This window comes from Bombina bombina, chromosome 6, assembly GCF_027579735.1.
Source record: "Bombina bombina isolate aBomBom1 chromosome 6, aBomBom1.pri, whole genome shotgun sequence".
NCBI classification, from domain to species: domain Eukaryota; kingdom Metazoa; phylum Chordata; class Amphibia; order Anura; family Bombinatoridae; genus Bombina; species Bombina bombina.
In genome coordinates this window covers 710,431,272-710,444,745 of record NC_069504.1, presented here as the reverse complement: position 1 = coordinate 710,444,745, position 13,474 = coordinate 710,431,272, and the positions used below count along the sequence as shown (strand labels likewise).

General features: G+C 36.8%; 1 protein-coding gene across 2 annotated transcripts in view; it reads right to left on the bottom strand.

The window, feature by feature from the left end:
* KANK2 (KN motif and ankyrin repeat domains 2) overlaps window positions 1-13,474 on the bottom strand; it is a 191,455-nt gene that overhangs the window by 68,191 nt on the left and 109,790 nt on the right. For both annotated transcript variants that reach the window (XM_053717881.1, XM_053717882.1), the window contains exons 5-6: window positions 7,422-7,538; window positions 2,578-2,668 (exon numbers count right to left, since the gene is read on the bottom strand). In XM_053717881.1, coding sequence (XP_053573856.1) covers window positions 2,578-2,668; window positions 7,422-7,538 — 208 coding nt within the window. The remainder of the gene's footprint in view (window positions 1-2,577; window positions 2,669-7,421; window positions 7,539-13,474) is intronic.

The window sequence follows — 13,474 nt, the reverse complement described above, 5'->3', positions numbered from 1 at the left end:
ATGTACTAATTAAGTGCATAAAAACATCACAAAAATTGAGATTCCATATTTATTGGCGCATGCTTTCTGGTACTACATATTAATACACATTTACATGTCACACATGAGATAATCTCGCTTGTATTCCTTTTGATGTATTTGTAATGATTTGATTTATCTGTAAGGTCATATACAAATACAGTCTCCAATATGGCATTGCAGGCAGTGAAAGTATTATGTCTTTATTTTATTTTTATGGATTTTGCTGCGTATAGAGAAGAATTTAGGTTTGGCCAGAATAGTAGAACACAAATCCTGCAATATCCCACATAAATAAAGGGGGAGCTGAGAGAAAAAAGTTTGCAGAGCTGAAAACAAATGTGGGAAATGGTTAGAGGGGAAAAGGGCAAGGAATTTAGTTAGAAACCAAGACAACTGTAGATAGACACCTAATAGCATGTGCTTCACCTGTGGGCGATGAGCTGCTTTCTATGTATTAATATAGTTTATCACAGTGTGTCCACTTAGTGCACAGCCCGGCATGGTGGCATTCTGTGCAATTTAAGATAATGCTTGGTTGTTCTTATGCTGTTTGCTGGCTTGCCATCTTGACTTTGGCTTTGCTGGCCATTCCTGCGTATTGTACCTGCTAGTCATTCCTGCCTATTGCAACTGCTGGCCATTCCTGCGTATTGTACCTGCTAGTCATTCCTGCCTATTGCAACTGCTGGCCATTCCTGCGTATTGTACCTGCTGGTCATTCTTGCCTATTTCAACTGCTGGTCAATTCTGCCTATTGTACCTGCTGGTCAATTCTGCCTATTATAACTGCTGGTCATTCCTGCCTATTGTACCTGCTGGTCATTCCTGCAAATGTTACCTGTGGTCATTTCTGCATAGTGTTCCTACTGGTCATTGATTTGTATTGTACTACTGGTCATTCCTGTATGTTGAAACACTACCTATATCTGCCAATCGCATCTGTTTGCCATATAAGTACCTGCTGACTATTCCTTCCTCTTTTACCTACTGACCTATCTGCCTGTCTAAATTTTATGATGGCCATAACAAGGCTATTGCTCTGTTAAACATCAGCTTTGTTGGACTTTATTTTAATAGCAATTATAAGACCTATATTAGACTCTGACCTCATCCAAATGCTTCCCACATGCCAATATAGGATGTGAAATCATTTGATAAAGGGCAATATGCTATATTACATATTTATATCATGCTCCAAAGAAACACTTGAAACATAAGCATAGCTCTTTAAATATATATATTGATTTAACTATAAATAGCTTACATGTAAGCATTGAATTACTGATGACCAAGTTTGCCATATATTACTATAATGAGTTCTAATAGTGGCTACGTCACTAGTCAGTATGTATAACGTACATTGCATTGCATCATACAGGATTACATAAGCTCACGTATAATTACTATGCTGTGAGAAGTTGTTTAAATGAATAAAACATTGGACGTTGGCTCAATAATAAGGTGGGGTAAAGCTATGGGTCTTTATGAAAATATTGTTTTAACCAATAGGCTGAGTCAGACTTTTAAACCAGGTGTGTTATTAATTAATTATGCCTATGAATATGGCTGAAACATGTTAGGCTTGATTGCTCATGCCTGAGACCTCTATAATTATGTTTTTTTGTTGAATTGATTGCAAGATAAATCTTATAATAAGCAGTGTATTTCTACTTTACACAGTCTTTGTCTCTGGCACTGTGTAGTCTATGGTCTAATTATTCTCTGTCTATAGGTCTTATCCTTATTGTTGCTATACAGCAAAGAGAACTATATCCAATAGTAGTGAAGACTTTAATTTATCTTGATAAAGTATATAACTATATCCCTAAGCTATTGGCTCATCTTTGGCTCCCCTGTCAACAAGCGCTGGTAACTGAAGATACATTACATGATGCCAGCTAAAGGTGGGAGCTGAGTACATCAATAATGAAGAGGGTCATTTGATGAAGGAATAAGGGATGAAAATGTTTAAAGGGACAGTCTACACCAGAATTTTTATTGTTTTAAAAGATAATCCCTTATTTACCCATTCCCTAGTTTTGCATAACCAACACAGCTATATTAAAACATCTTTTACCTCTGTGATTACCTTGTATCTATACCTCTGCAAACTGCATCCTAATTTCAGTTCTTTTGACAGACTTGCATTTTAGCCAATCAGTGTTGACTCCTAGGTAACTCCACGTACGTGAGCACATTTATCTATATAACACATGAACTAACGCCCTCTAGTGGTGAAAAAATGTTTAAATGCATTCAGATAAGAGGCGGTCTTCAAGGTCTAAGAAATTAGCATATGAACCTCCTAGGTTTAGCTTTCAACTAAGAATACCACAAGAACAAAGCAAAATTGGTGATAAAACTAAATGGGAAAGTTGTTTAACATTACATGCCCTATCTGAATCATGAAAGTTTATTTTGTACTAGACTGTCGCTTTGACGACAGAATGAAACTGAATGACACTAACTTAGATTTAAAAAATGAAATGATAATCAATGAAAGTAAAATGGTAGATAATAGAGAGGAAGAAAGAGAGAGTGATAGACAAAACATACTCTCCATTCACTCCAGAAAAGTGCAGGGATTTTGTCTCTTGGTCATTCTGTTGATTTGTGTTGATGGACTTTTTATTTTCAGCAGAAATGCCTGTAAGAATAATAACACAAAAGCAAAGTAAGTATTAAACCAACTACAAACACATTTATCTGTAACAAGTATAATAAAAATTGTGCTTGAAAAAGTATAGCTGATTGGCTCAGCACTGGTCACCTGTCTGTAACCTGCGGTGTTCAGAGAGGTCTCTGTACTTGTGGCCAAGTGTAGAGCTCATTTCAGGGGCCAAGTAAATAGGAGTTGGCCAATCAGCACTGAGTATCCTCAAAGCAAGAGGGGCATATCATCATTTTACATGAATTGCAGATATTTTGCAATATTGCAATAATAAAACTCCCCAACGCATTAGAGCATTTCCTTTTTGCACTTTTATGCCACTTTACTTGTAATCATAAATAAACATTCGGATGATCATATTTTAGATGTATACAAGTTTCTTAGTTTAAAAATTTGACTTCAGCTATTATATATTTTTATATTATCCAACTTTATCTTTTTGTCAAATACAACAAAATAAACTTTGAACTGTTACCAATAAAGCATCCTATGACATAGGAAACAAACAAAAGTTCACAAAATATAGGGTGACCAATTACAACAGAATCTTAGGTGAGGAATCAAAAAGATATAAATGAAAGCAGTTATTGGAGATACAAAAACAGTCTACGTGAGGATTTGTGAGTATGAAAGCTCTCCAATTTCGCAGTAGTGCCCATAATGTAGATATTCTGACTTCACCCACATAATAATATATATTCAGAACTGATCTTCAACATGTCATGGTTGTAGTTCTCAAAGTGGGGTCCCCGGACCGTGGGACTGGTCTGAATTGTTTGGTTACCGGTGACTGGGATAACTCCATGATAAGAAGGTGACGTTCACTACAGAAGAATTAGCTTAATACCATTTTTTCACTTGTATATTGTCCGGACCTTATCCGTTTAGTTTTGGAGTGCAATATCACGCTGATGTTACTAATGATAGGGCTACTAAACTGAACCTGAAAAGTGAGCCTCCATATAAACTGTTTCAGCAATGTGTGGAATCTGAACTAGCGTATGTTCATATTTGGGTGAAATAGACAGGTCTTCATTAACCCGGAGCCATAACTTTGTCTATAGTTATACTCCTTTTGATTTGCTGTGTGAGTGTTGAAATATTTTACTGTCTCCATTACTCCCGACCACGTTAGCTTTGGACCAATAGAATCTTAGTTGAAATTGAAATGTTTTTCTGTTTATCACAGTGAAACAGGTCTGAATTATTTAGGTTGAAATGTTTAAGAATTAAAATAGCCCCAATGGCAACAGACTATAAATTGTAATAAGCATATGCTTACTTAGTAATAATATTACAAGGGGGTCCTTGGAAATATTTCTCCCCTGTAAAGGGTCCCTTGCACAAAAAAGTTTGAGAAGGACTGGAATACTACTAACACATTATCTCAAAGCAAAGTATTTGGTGCATAGCTGCAGAAAAATCAAGTATTCTAATGATTTGTTAAATTGATTGGCATTAGCTTGAGTTTGAAAATCCTGCAAAAAGGCATGCAAGATACTTTGTGTGGCTCTGCTAATGGATTAGAATATATCCCAGAGTTTGAACAACACTACAAAACACTTAAAGGGACATGAAACCCATTTTTGTTTCATGATTCAGATAGAAAATATAATTTTAAACAACTTTCTAATTTACTTCTATTAGCTAAATTGTTTAATTCTCTTGGTATAATTTGTTGAAGGAGCAGCAATGCACTAATGGTTTCTAACTGAACACATGTGTGAGCCAATCACAATCAATATATATATATGCAGCCACCAATCAACAGATAGAACCTAGGTTCTCTGCTGCTCCTGAGCTTGCCTAGATAAACATTTCAGCAAAGGATAACAAGAGAAGGAAGCAAATTAAATAATAGAAGTAATTTGGAAAGTTGTTTAAAATTCTATTCTCTATTCATGTCCCTTTAACCATCTTAGATATTGTAAACTTTTCATGGGTTGGGAGTTCAGCTGCTTCCCCTTTAAGGGAAAGGTCCTGGTTTCCAAGGCGAAACACTGTTATTATATTAGGATCTTCAAATAAGATACAATGTAATTATGTCAAGTTGAAAATATAAATTAAGTATTTTTTGGTTTCAAAATGGAAACAGGAAGTAGTAAATGGAAGATACTGTATCCATGCAGATGTCCAATTCACGCCTTTGCTTTATAAACACATATAGCATTCAAATTGATTCTAAATGAATCCAAACCTTATCACATTCTACATAATGACTCATTACCAATGAAGCTATTACCAAGTGTTGCGGTATGGCTTTTAACGCTGAAAAATGGCCATTCCAGCATAATGGCCAGGAACAAATATTACGAGTTGTGTTGGTGTAGCTATACCGCAAGCATTTTAGCCTGTAACGCAACGTCCATTCCGCACTCAAAAAAATGACGTTTTTGTGTGGAATTTTCATAGCGCTGGTATTACAGGTTGTGCGATCCAGCTAAAATGCTTGCGTAACAGTCTATACCGACACGATCCATACCGCCATCTGAGCGCAGTAGTTATGGATTTTGCGAAAGAAAAATGTTTCACAAAACTCATAACTAAACTGTTCCAAAGTACACTAACACCCATAAACTACCTATTAACCCCTAAACTGTCACCCTCCTGCATCACAATTACTATATTACACCTATTAACCCCTAATCTGCCGCCCTCCCACATTGCGTCTATTAAATAAACCTATTAACCCCTAAACCGCCACCCTCCTGTATCGCAAATACTATATTACACCTATTAACCCCTAATCTGCTGCCCAACCCACATAGCCAACACTATTTAAATATATTAACCCCTAAACCTCCAGCCTCCCACATCGCCGCCACTAAATAAACCTATTAACACCTAAACCGCTGGCCCCCACATAGCAAAACACTAAATTACACTATTAACCCCTAAAACTAACGCCCCCCTAACTTTAAATTAAAATTACAATATAACTATATTTAAATAAATAAAAACTTACCTGTGAAATAAAAATAAACCTAACATTAAACTATAAATTAATCTCACCTAACTATTCTAATAAAATAAAAAAAATACTACCAATTAAAAAATCTAAATTACAAATTTAAAAAAACCTAACACTACGAAAAAAATGAAAAAATCTAAAATTACAAAAATAATAAACCCTAAATTACAAAAATAAAAAACACTAAGCTTACAAAAAATAATAAATGAAATTATCAAAAATAAAAACAATTACACCTAATCTAATAGCCCTACAAAAATAAAAAAGCCCCCCAAAATAAAAACACCCCCTAGCCTACAATAAACTACCAATAGCCCGTAAAAGGGCATTTTGTAGGGCATTGCCCTAAGTTAAACAGCTCTTTTACCTGTAAAAAAAATACAAAGTCCCCCCAAAAGTAAAACCCAACACCCAACCAACCCCCTTAAATAAAAAACCTAACTCTAAAAAAAAACTAAGCTACCCATTGCCCCTAAAGGGCTTGTATGGGCATTCAGCTCTTTTATAAAAGCCTAAAGCCCTAATCTTAAAAAAAAAAAAAAAAAACACTTAAAAAACGAAAAAAAAAAACCCTAACACTAACCCCAGAATTTCTACTCACGGTTCCTGAAGTCCGGACATCCATCTTCATTCAGGCGGCGAGAAGTCTTCATCCAGGCAGTGACACCTACATCCATCTCGGGAACGTCTTCTATCTTCATTCCAGCGGAGCAGAGCTATACTGGGAGCAGATCCCATCCTGCACGGAGCGTCCTCTTCATACGGTCACCGCCATACACTGAAGTTGAATGAAAGGTAGCCGTTTCAAAATGGCGTACCTTGCATTCCTATTGGCTGATTAGATTCTTCAAATTCAAATCAGCCAATAGGATGAGAGCTTCTGAAATCCTATTGGCTGTTCAAAACAGCAAATAGGATGAGAGCTACTGAAATCCTATTGGCTGATTTGTACAGTCAATAGATAATAAATAGAATGTTATGTGATCAGGGGGCTGTCAGAAGATGCTTAGATACAAGTTAATCACAGAGGTAAAAAAAAGTATATTAATATAACACTGTTGGTTGTGCAAAACTGGGGAATGGGTAATAAAGGGATTATCTATCTTTTAAAACAACAAAAATTATGGTGTTGACTGACTCTTTAAGTCAGGGCTCGAGAAACCCAGGAGCCTGGTAGCCACTGGCTCCTAGAATTAGTATTACGCACACACACACACACACACATATATATATGCTTTTTTAATAAAAAATATATCTTATTAATAGTAATTATTAATATAAATGACAAGTTATTAAAAGGGATATGGCAAAGTGTTTGACTAGAAAGGACTCCAATGTATATATATATATTTTATAAATATATATATATATATATATATATATATATATATATATATATATGTATATAGTCAAATACCTTGAAACAGGCAAATCATTTGTATTCATTTTTAATGTGTTTTGAATAGTAATACTTGAAATTCCTATGTTCTTCATTATAAAATAAATATATCTATATATATATAAATATATATATCTGTATGTATGTATGTACGTACAATATATATCTATATCTGTTTATATATATATATATATATATATATATATATAAATAAATACATATTTAAAAAGAAAAAGAAAATGTTATTCTACGTGAAGTTCATTGGAATGTAAAGTATTTCTAACTCACTTCAGGTCCAGCGCAGTTGGTCTAACGCAGTATCGAGTTATAGAGTGTGAGTGATAACTGTTAGATCTTACCTGTCCTGTCATCACTCCCCATATCTGTGACTCCTATGTTGCTTCCTCCTATTGTGACTTCCTGGGTTACGTTTACAGGTGATACAGGGTCCCCTCCTCTCCAAACAGTACTGGGATCTATTAAAACAGATCAAAATAGATCTCTTTGTAACAGATTTGTTACTATCAATATATAAAGCAGTGGTCTTAAAGTACTGGCTCTGGGGCCATATGCGGTCCTCAAGATATTTTAATCTGGCCGTCCCTTGTTTATTAGGTAAATTATTAATTTGGCCCCATCATTTTTTTAGGGTTCTTCTAGGAGGTGTAACAAGTTGATGTTCTATATAGGCACTCACAAGATAAATATAAAGACAAGCATGCATTATCCAGCGTAGACTCCCATTATGATGATCACTTCACTTGGCACTGACAAGATAAATATACACTATATATGTCTATTGGGGACTCCTGGTCCTAGCATGCACTACTGCATGAGTAAATGTCACTTCCTGTTTCTAGTATATCCAATTCCAGAGCACTCATTCTGTTCAAATGGCCCATGTGAGAAGAACACTTAGCCAGTGGCCCACAGATACAATGAGCTTGATACTCCTGCTCCACAGTAACCCATCACCATATAAAGTATAATACTAGACAGTTAGGGGGTTAGTTATTATTAAGACTGCCTCTTTATATGCTAGTCCAGGGGAGTATTTTGGCCTAAGTCAACAAGGCAGCATGATTTGGGGTGGGCAGGAAAGTTTTAGGGGCACTTCTATGACATTATACTTTCCCACTCCTATCTCTCCAAATGGTGCATTAATTTCATTACAGATCAATGTTCCCTGGTTGTCTAGTAGGGGGAGTGTGACCCCTGTAAGTACTCTTGGCTTCCAGTTGTGAGAAATATATGAAGCAAGATAAACTAAACTTGTTGAAGGGGGCAGCAGATTTCACAGTGCGTAGGGCAGCCCAAAACTAAATACAGGTAACCCTCAGTTAGTTTACGCCGGGGTTAGGTTCCAGAAGGAATGGTTGTAAATCGAAACCGTTGTAAATTTTATAATGTAAGTCAATGGGAAGTGAGGGAGATAGGTTCCAGGCCCCTCTCAAAATTGTCATAAGTAACACCTAATACATTATTTTTAAAGCTTTGAAATGAAGACTTTTAATGCTAAACAGCATTATAAACCTAATAAAATAATCACACAACACAAAATATATATTTAAACTAAGTTAAATGAACAAAAACATTTGCTAAACAGCATTATAAACCTAATAAAATAATCACACAATAATAATCACACAACACAGACTTTACTTGCATTTTTCTGCAAACAGTTCTTTCTATGCATTCCAATCTGGACTGATTTATAGGAAGATCTTGTTCCTTTGAAATCTGCTCAAAAGTTCAGGTCTGGTTAAACTGATTAATTTCAGCTTACTTGGCTTTGCTGCACCACAAGCGGACAGCTCCACCTACTGGCTATTTTAATAAATGCACTGCTTCTCAATGCTTTTCAATAGCCGTCACATGACTGGAAAAAAAGGTTGTTATTCTGAAACTGTGTAAATTGAACCGTTGTAAAACGAGGGCCATCTGTGTACACAACTGTCAGTGCTATTATTCAATTTAAAGATGGGGCATTCAGAGAAAAAGTAAAAATATGTCATATAGTTAATAACCAGAGAGGCAGCTAGGAGAAAGCATTAGTATGTAGAATTGCATTATAACGATACCTAGTAGTCTTCTGGAATAATGTGTACAGTTTTAAAGCATTATGGACCTAGATTACAAGCAATCAATACAATAGTATTGCAAGTTAAAGGGACAGTATACTGTAAAATAGTTTTTCCCTTAATGTGTTTACAATTGCTTTTTTTACCAACTGCAGAGTAAAAAATGTATGAAAATTAGCTTTTTAAGGTTTATTTCTGTATATTAAAGCTCTGATTTTGTGTTTTGAAGCCACAGCCTAATAAAATAGGTTGAGCTTGTAGATCTAATCAGATCTCATTACTGTATCACATTGTGCACATATACCTGCTTCCTTATCTTATATCTGTCCTTAAAACAATCACCAATACTTTGAGAGAACAATGGAAAATCAACATTTTATTACCTTATCTCTGCTTTATCACACTGGGAGTGTAATTTCTTCTGCTGGCTGTGTTTACAAAGCTTATCTATAGCTGGTACGCGCGGCCACAAACTTTCAAAATAGGTGGGGATACCACATGCTAAATTAACAATTTCAAATGCCAATATAAGGGTAAAGGAGCTATTTGTAAACAATTTAATACACTCCAGCAGGTAAAGTGGATCATTGGGAACAAATTAAAGGGGAGAAATTTTTTGAGTAAACTGTCCCTTTAATGATTACAAATTTTAACCAAATAATCTTAATGTGGCTAAAATTGTTTTTAGCAAGCCCTATATTTTTCCAAGGGCAGTGAACGTTTTTCACCATGTTACATAGTTGTGCACTAGTTACCAGTAATACATTGCTGCTCCTTCAATAAAGGATACAAAGAGAATGAAGCATATGTGATAATATAAGTAAATTGGAAAGTTGTTTAAAAATGTGAGCTCTATCTGAATTCTCAAAGAAAAAAAGTTGGGTTTCATGTCCATTTAAACTGCTGCTCTTTCATATACATGATAGAAAAAAATTCCAACGGAGCGCTAATAAAGTGATGCGTGGTTTAGAAAGTTTAAGCTGTTAAACTGATGAAGTTTTGCACAAATATATATTTACAACTATACATATACATATATATATATATATATATATATATATATATATTTATATATACACACACATAATTATATTTATACTTAGGAATGATTTATTTTGCCCCTTTTTGCAGTAATTTATATATTTATATTTAGGAATATCTATTTAAAGGTGTGTCATTGTGTACCTAATTTGCATATATTACCCAGAATCCTTTGCTGCATTGGAAACAATGTAATTCAAAAGTTTTCTGTGGGAAAACAAGCCTCAGGGCCTGTCTAGATTTGTTAATGAACTACACAATAAGTTATTTTTTCTATATTTTGTGCGTAGTGGAGGATTTTAAACTCGCCTTTTATCTCCCCCTAATTTAAAATGTTGTTGTATTTAAAATGACATATAATATTATATAATATATATATAATATATTAAAATGACATAGAACATATTCTGCTATGTGCAAAACATTGGAATGTATAATATTTACAGTAAATACACAGTATAACACTTTATGAAATTTGAATATTGCACAAATTATTTTTCATGTTTTTAGCTACTTAAAGGGACAGTAAACCTTAAAAATAATGTTTTATAATTCTGCACATAGTGCAGAATTATATAACATTATTTAAGTGCTATAGTTGTAAATGCCTTTTTTCCCTTTTAATATTTTAAAAACAGAATTTATGTTTACCTGATAAATTTCTTTCTCCAACGGTGTGTCCGGTCCACGGCGTCATCCTTACTTGTGGGATATTCTCTTCCCCAACAGGAAATGGCAAAGAGCCCAGCAAAGCTGGTCACATGATCCCTCCTAGGCTCCGCCTACCCCAGTCATTCGACCGACGTTAAGGAGGAATATTTGCATAGGAGAAACCATATGGTACCGTGGTGACTGTAGTTAAAGAAAATAAATTATCAGACCTGATTAAAAAACCAGGGCGGGCCGTGGACCGGACACACCGTTGGAGAAAGAAATTTATCAGGTAAACATAAATTCTGTTTTCTCCAACATAGGTGTGTCCGGTCCACGGCGTCATCCTTACTTGTGGGAACCAATACCAAAGCTTTAGGACACGGATGAAGGGAGGGAGCAAATCAGGTCACCTAAATGGAAGGCACCACGGCTTGCAAAACCTTTCTCCCAAAAATAGCCTCAGAAGAAGCAAAAGTATCAAACTTGTAAAATTTGGTAAAAGTGTGCAGTGAAGACCAAGTCGCTGCCCTACATATCTGATCAACAGAAGCCTCGTTCTTGAAGGCCCATGTGGAAGCCACAGCCCTAGTGGAATGAGCTGTGATTCTTTCGGGAGGCTGCCGTCCGGCAGTCTCGTAAGCCAATCTGATGATGCTTTTAATCCAAAAAGAGAGAGAGGTAGAAGTTGCTTTTTGACCTCTCCTTTTACCTGAATAAACAACAAACAAGGAAGATGTTTGTCTAAAATCCTTTGTAGCATCTAAATAGAATTTTAGAGCGCGAACAACATCCAAATTGTGCAACAAACGTTCCTTCTTTGAAACTGGTTTCGGACACAGAGAAGGTACGATAATCTCCTGGTTAATGTTTTTGTTAGAAACAACTTTTGGAAGAAAACCAGGTTTAGTACGTAAAACCACCTTATCTGCATGGAACACCAGATAAGGAGGAGAACACTGCAGAGCAGATAATTCTGAGACTCTTCTAGCAGAAGAAATCGCAACTAAAAACAAAACTTTCCAAGATAATAACTTAATATCAACGGAATGTAAGGGTTCAAACGGAACCCCCTGAAGAACTGAAAGAACTAAATTGAGACTCCAAGGAGGAGTCAAAGGTTTGTAAACAGGCTTGATTCTAACCAGAGCCTGAACAAAGGCTTGAACATCTGGCACAGCTGCCAGCTTTTTGTGAAGTAATACCGACAAGGCAGAAATCTGTCCCTTCAGGGAACTTGCAGATAATCCTTTTTCCAATCCTTCTTGAAGGAAGGATAGAATCCTAGGAATCTTAACCTTGTCCCAAGGGAATCCTTTAGATTCACACCAACAGATATATTTTTTCCAAATTTTGTGGTAAATCTTTCTAGTTACAGGCTTTCTGGCCTGAACAAGAGTATCGATAACAGAATCTGAGAATCCTCGCTTCGATAAAATCAAGCGTTCAATCTCCAAGCAGTCAGCTGGAGTGAAACCAGATTCGGATGTTCGAACGGACCCTGAACAAGAAGGTCTCGTCTCAAAGGTAGCTTCCAAGGTGGAGCCGATGACATATTCACCAGATCTGCATACCAAGTCCTGCGTGGCCACGCAGGAGCTATCAAGATCACCGACGCCCTCTCCTGATTGATCCTGGCTACCAGCCTGGGGATGAGAGGAAATGGCGGGAACACATAAGCTAGTTTGAAGGTCCAAGGTGCTACTAGTGCATCCACTAGAGCCGCCTTGGGATCCCTGGATCTGGCCCCGTAGCAAGGAACTTTGAAGTTCTGACGAGAGGCCATCAGATCCATGTCTGGAATGCCCCACAGGTGAGTGACTTGGGCAAAGATTTCCGGATGGAGTTCCCACTCCCCCGGATGCAATGTCTGACGACTCAGAAAATCCGCTTCCCAATTTTCCACTCCTGGGATGTGGATAGCAGACAGGTGGCAGGAGTGAGACTCCGCCCATAGAATGATTTTGGTCACTTCTTCCATCGCTAGGGAACTCCTTGTTCCCCCCTGATGGTTGATGTACGCAACAGTTGTCATGTTGTCTGATTGAAACCGTATGAACTTGGTCCTCGCTAGCCGAGGCCAGGCCTTGAGAGCATTGAATATCGCTCTCAGTTCCAGAATATTTATCGGTAGAAGAGATTCTTCCCGAGACCAAAGACCCTGAGCTTTCAGGGATCCCCAGACCGCGCCCCAGCCCATCAGACTGGCGTCGGTCGTGACAATGACCCACTCTGGTCTGCGGAACGTCATCCCTTGAGACAGATTGTCCAGGGACAGCCACCAACGGAGTGAGTCTCTGGTCCTCTGATTTACTTGTATCTTCGGAGACAAGTCTGTATAGTCCCCATTCCACTGACTGAGCATGCACAGTTGTAATGGTCTTAGATGAATGCGCGCAAAAGGAACTATGTCCATCGCCGCTACCATCAACCCGATCACTTCCATGCACTGAGCTATGGAAGGAAGAGGAACGGAATGAAGTATCCGACAAGAGTCTAGAAGTTTTGTTTTTCTGGCCTCTGTTAGAAAGATCCTCATTTCTAAGGAGTCTATAATTGTTCCCAAGAAGGGAACCCTTGTTGACGGGGATAGAGAACTCTTTTCCACGTTCACTTTCCAGCCGTGAGATCTGAGAAAG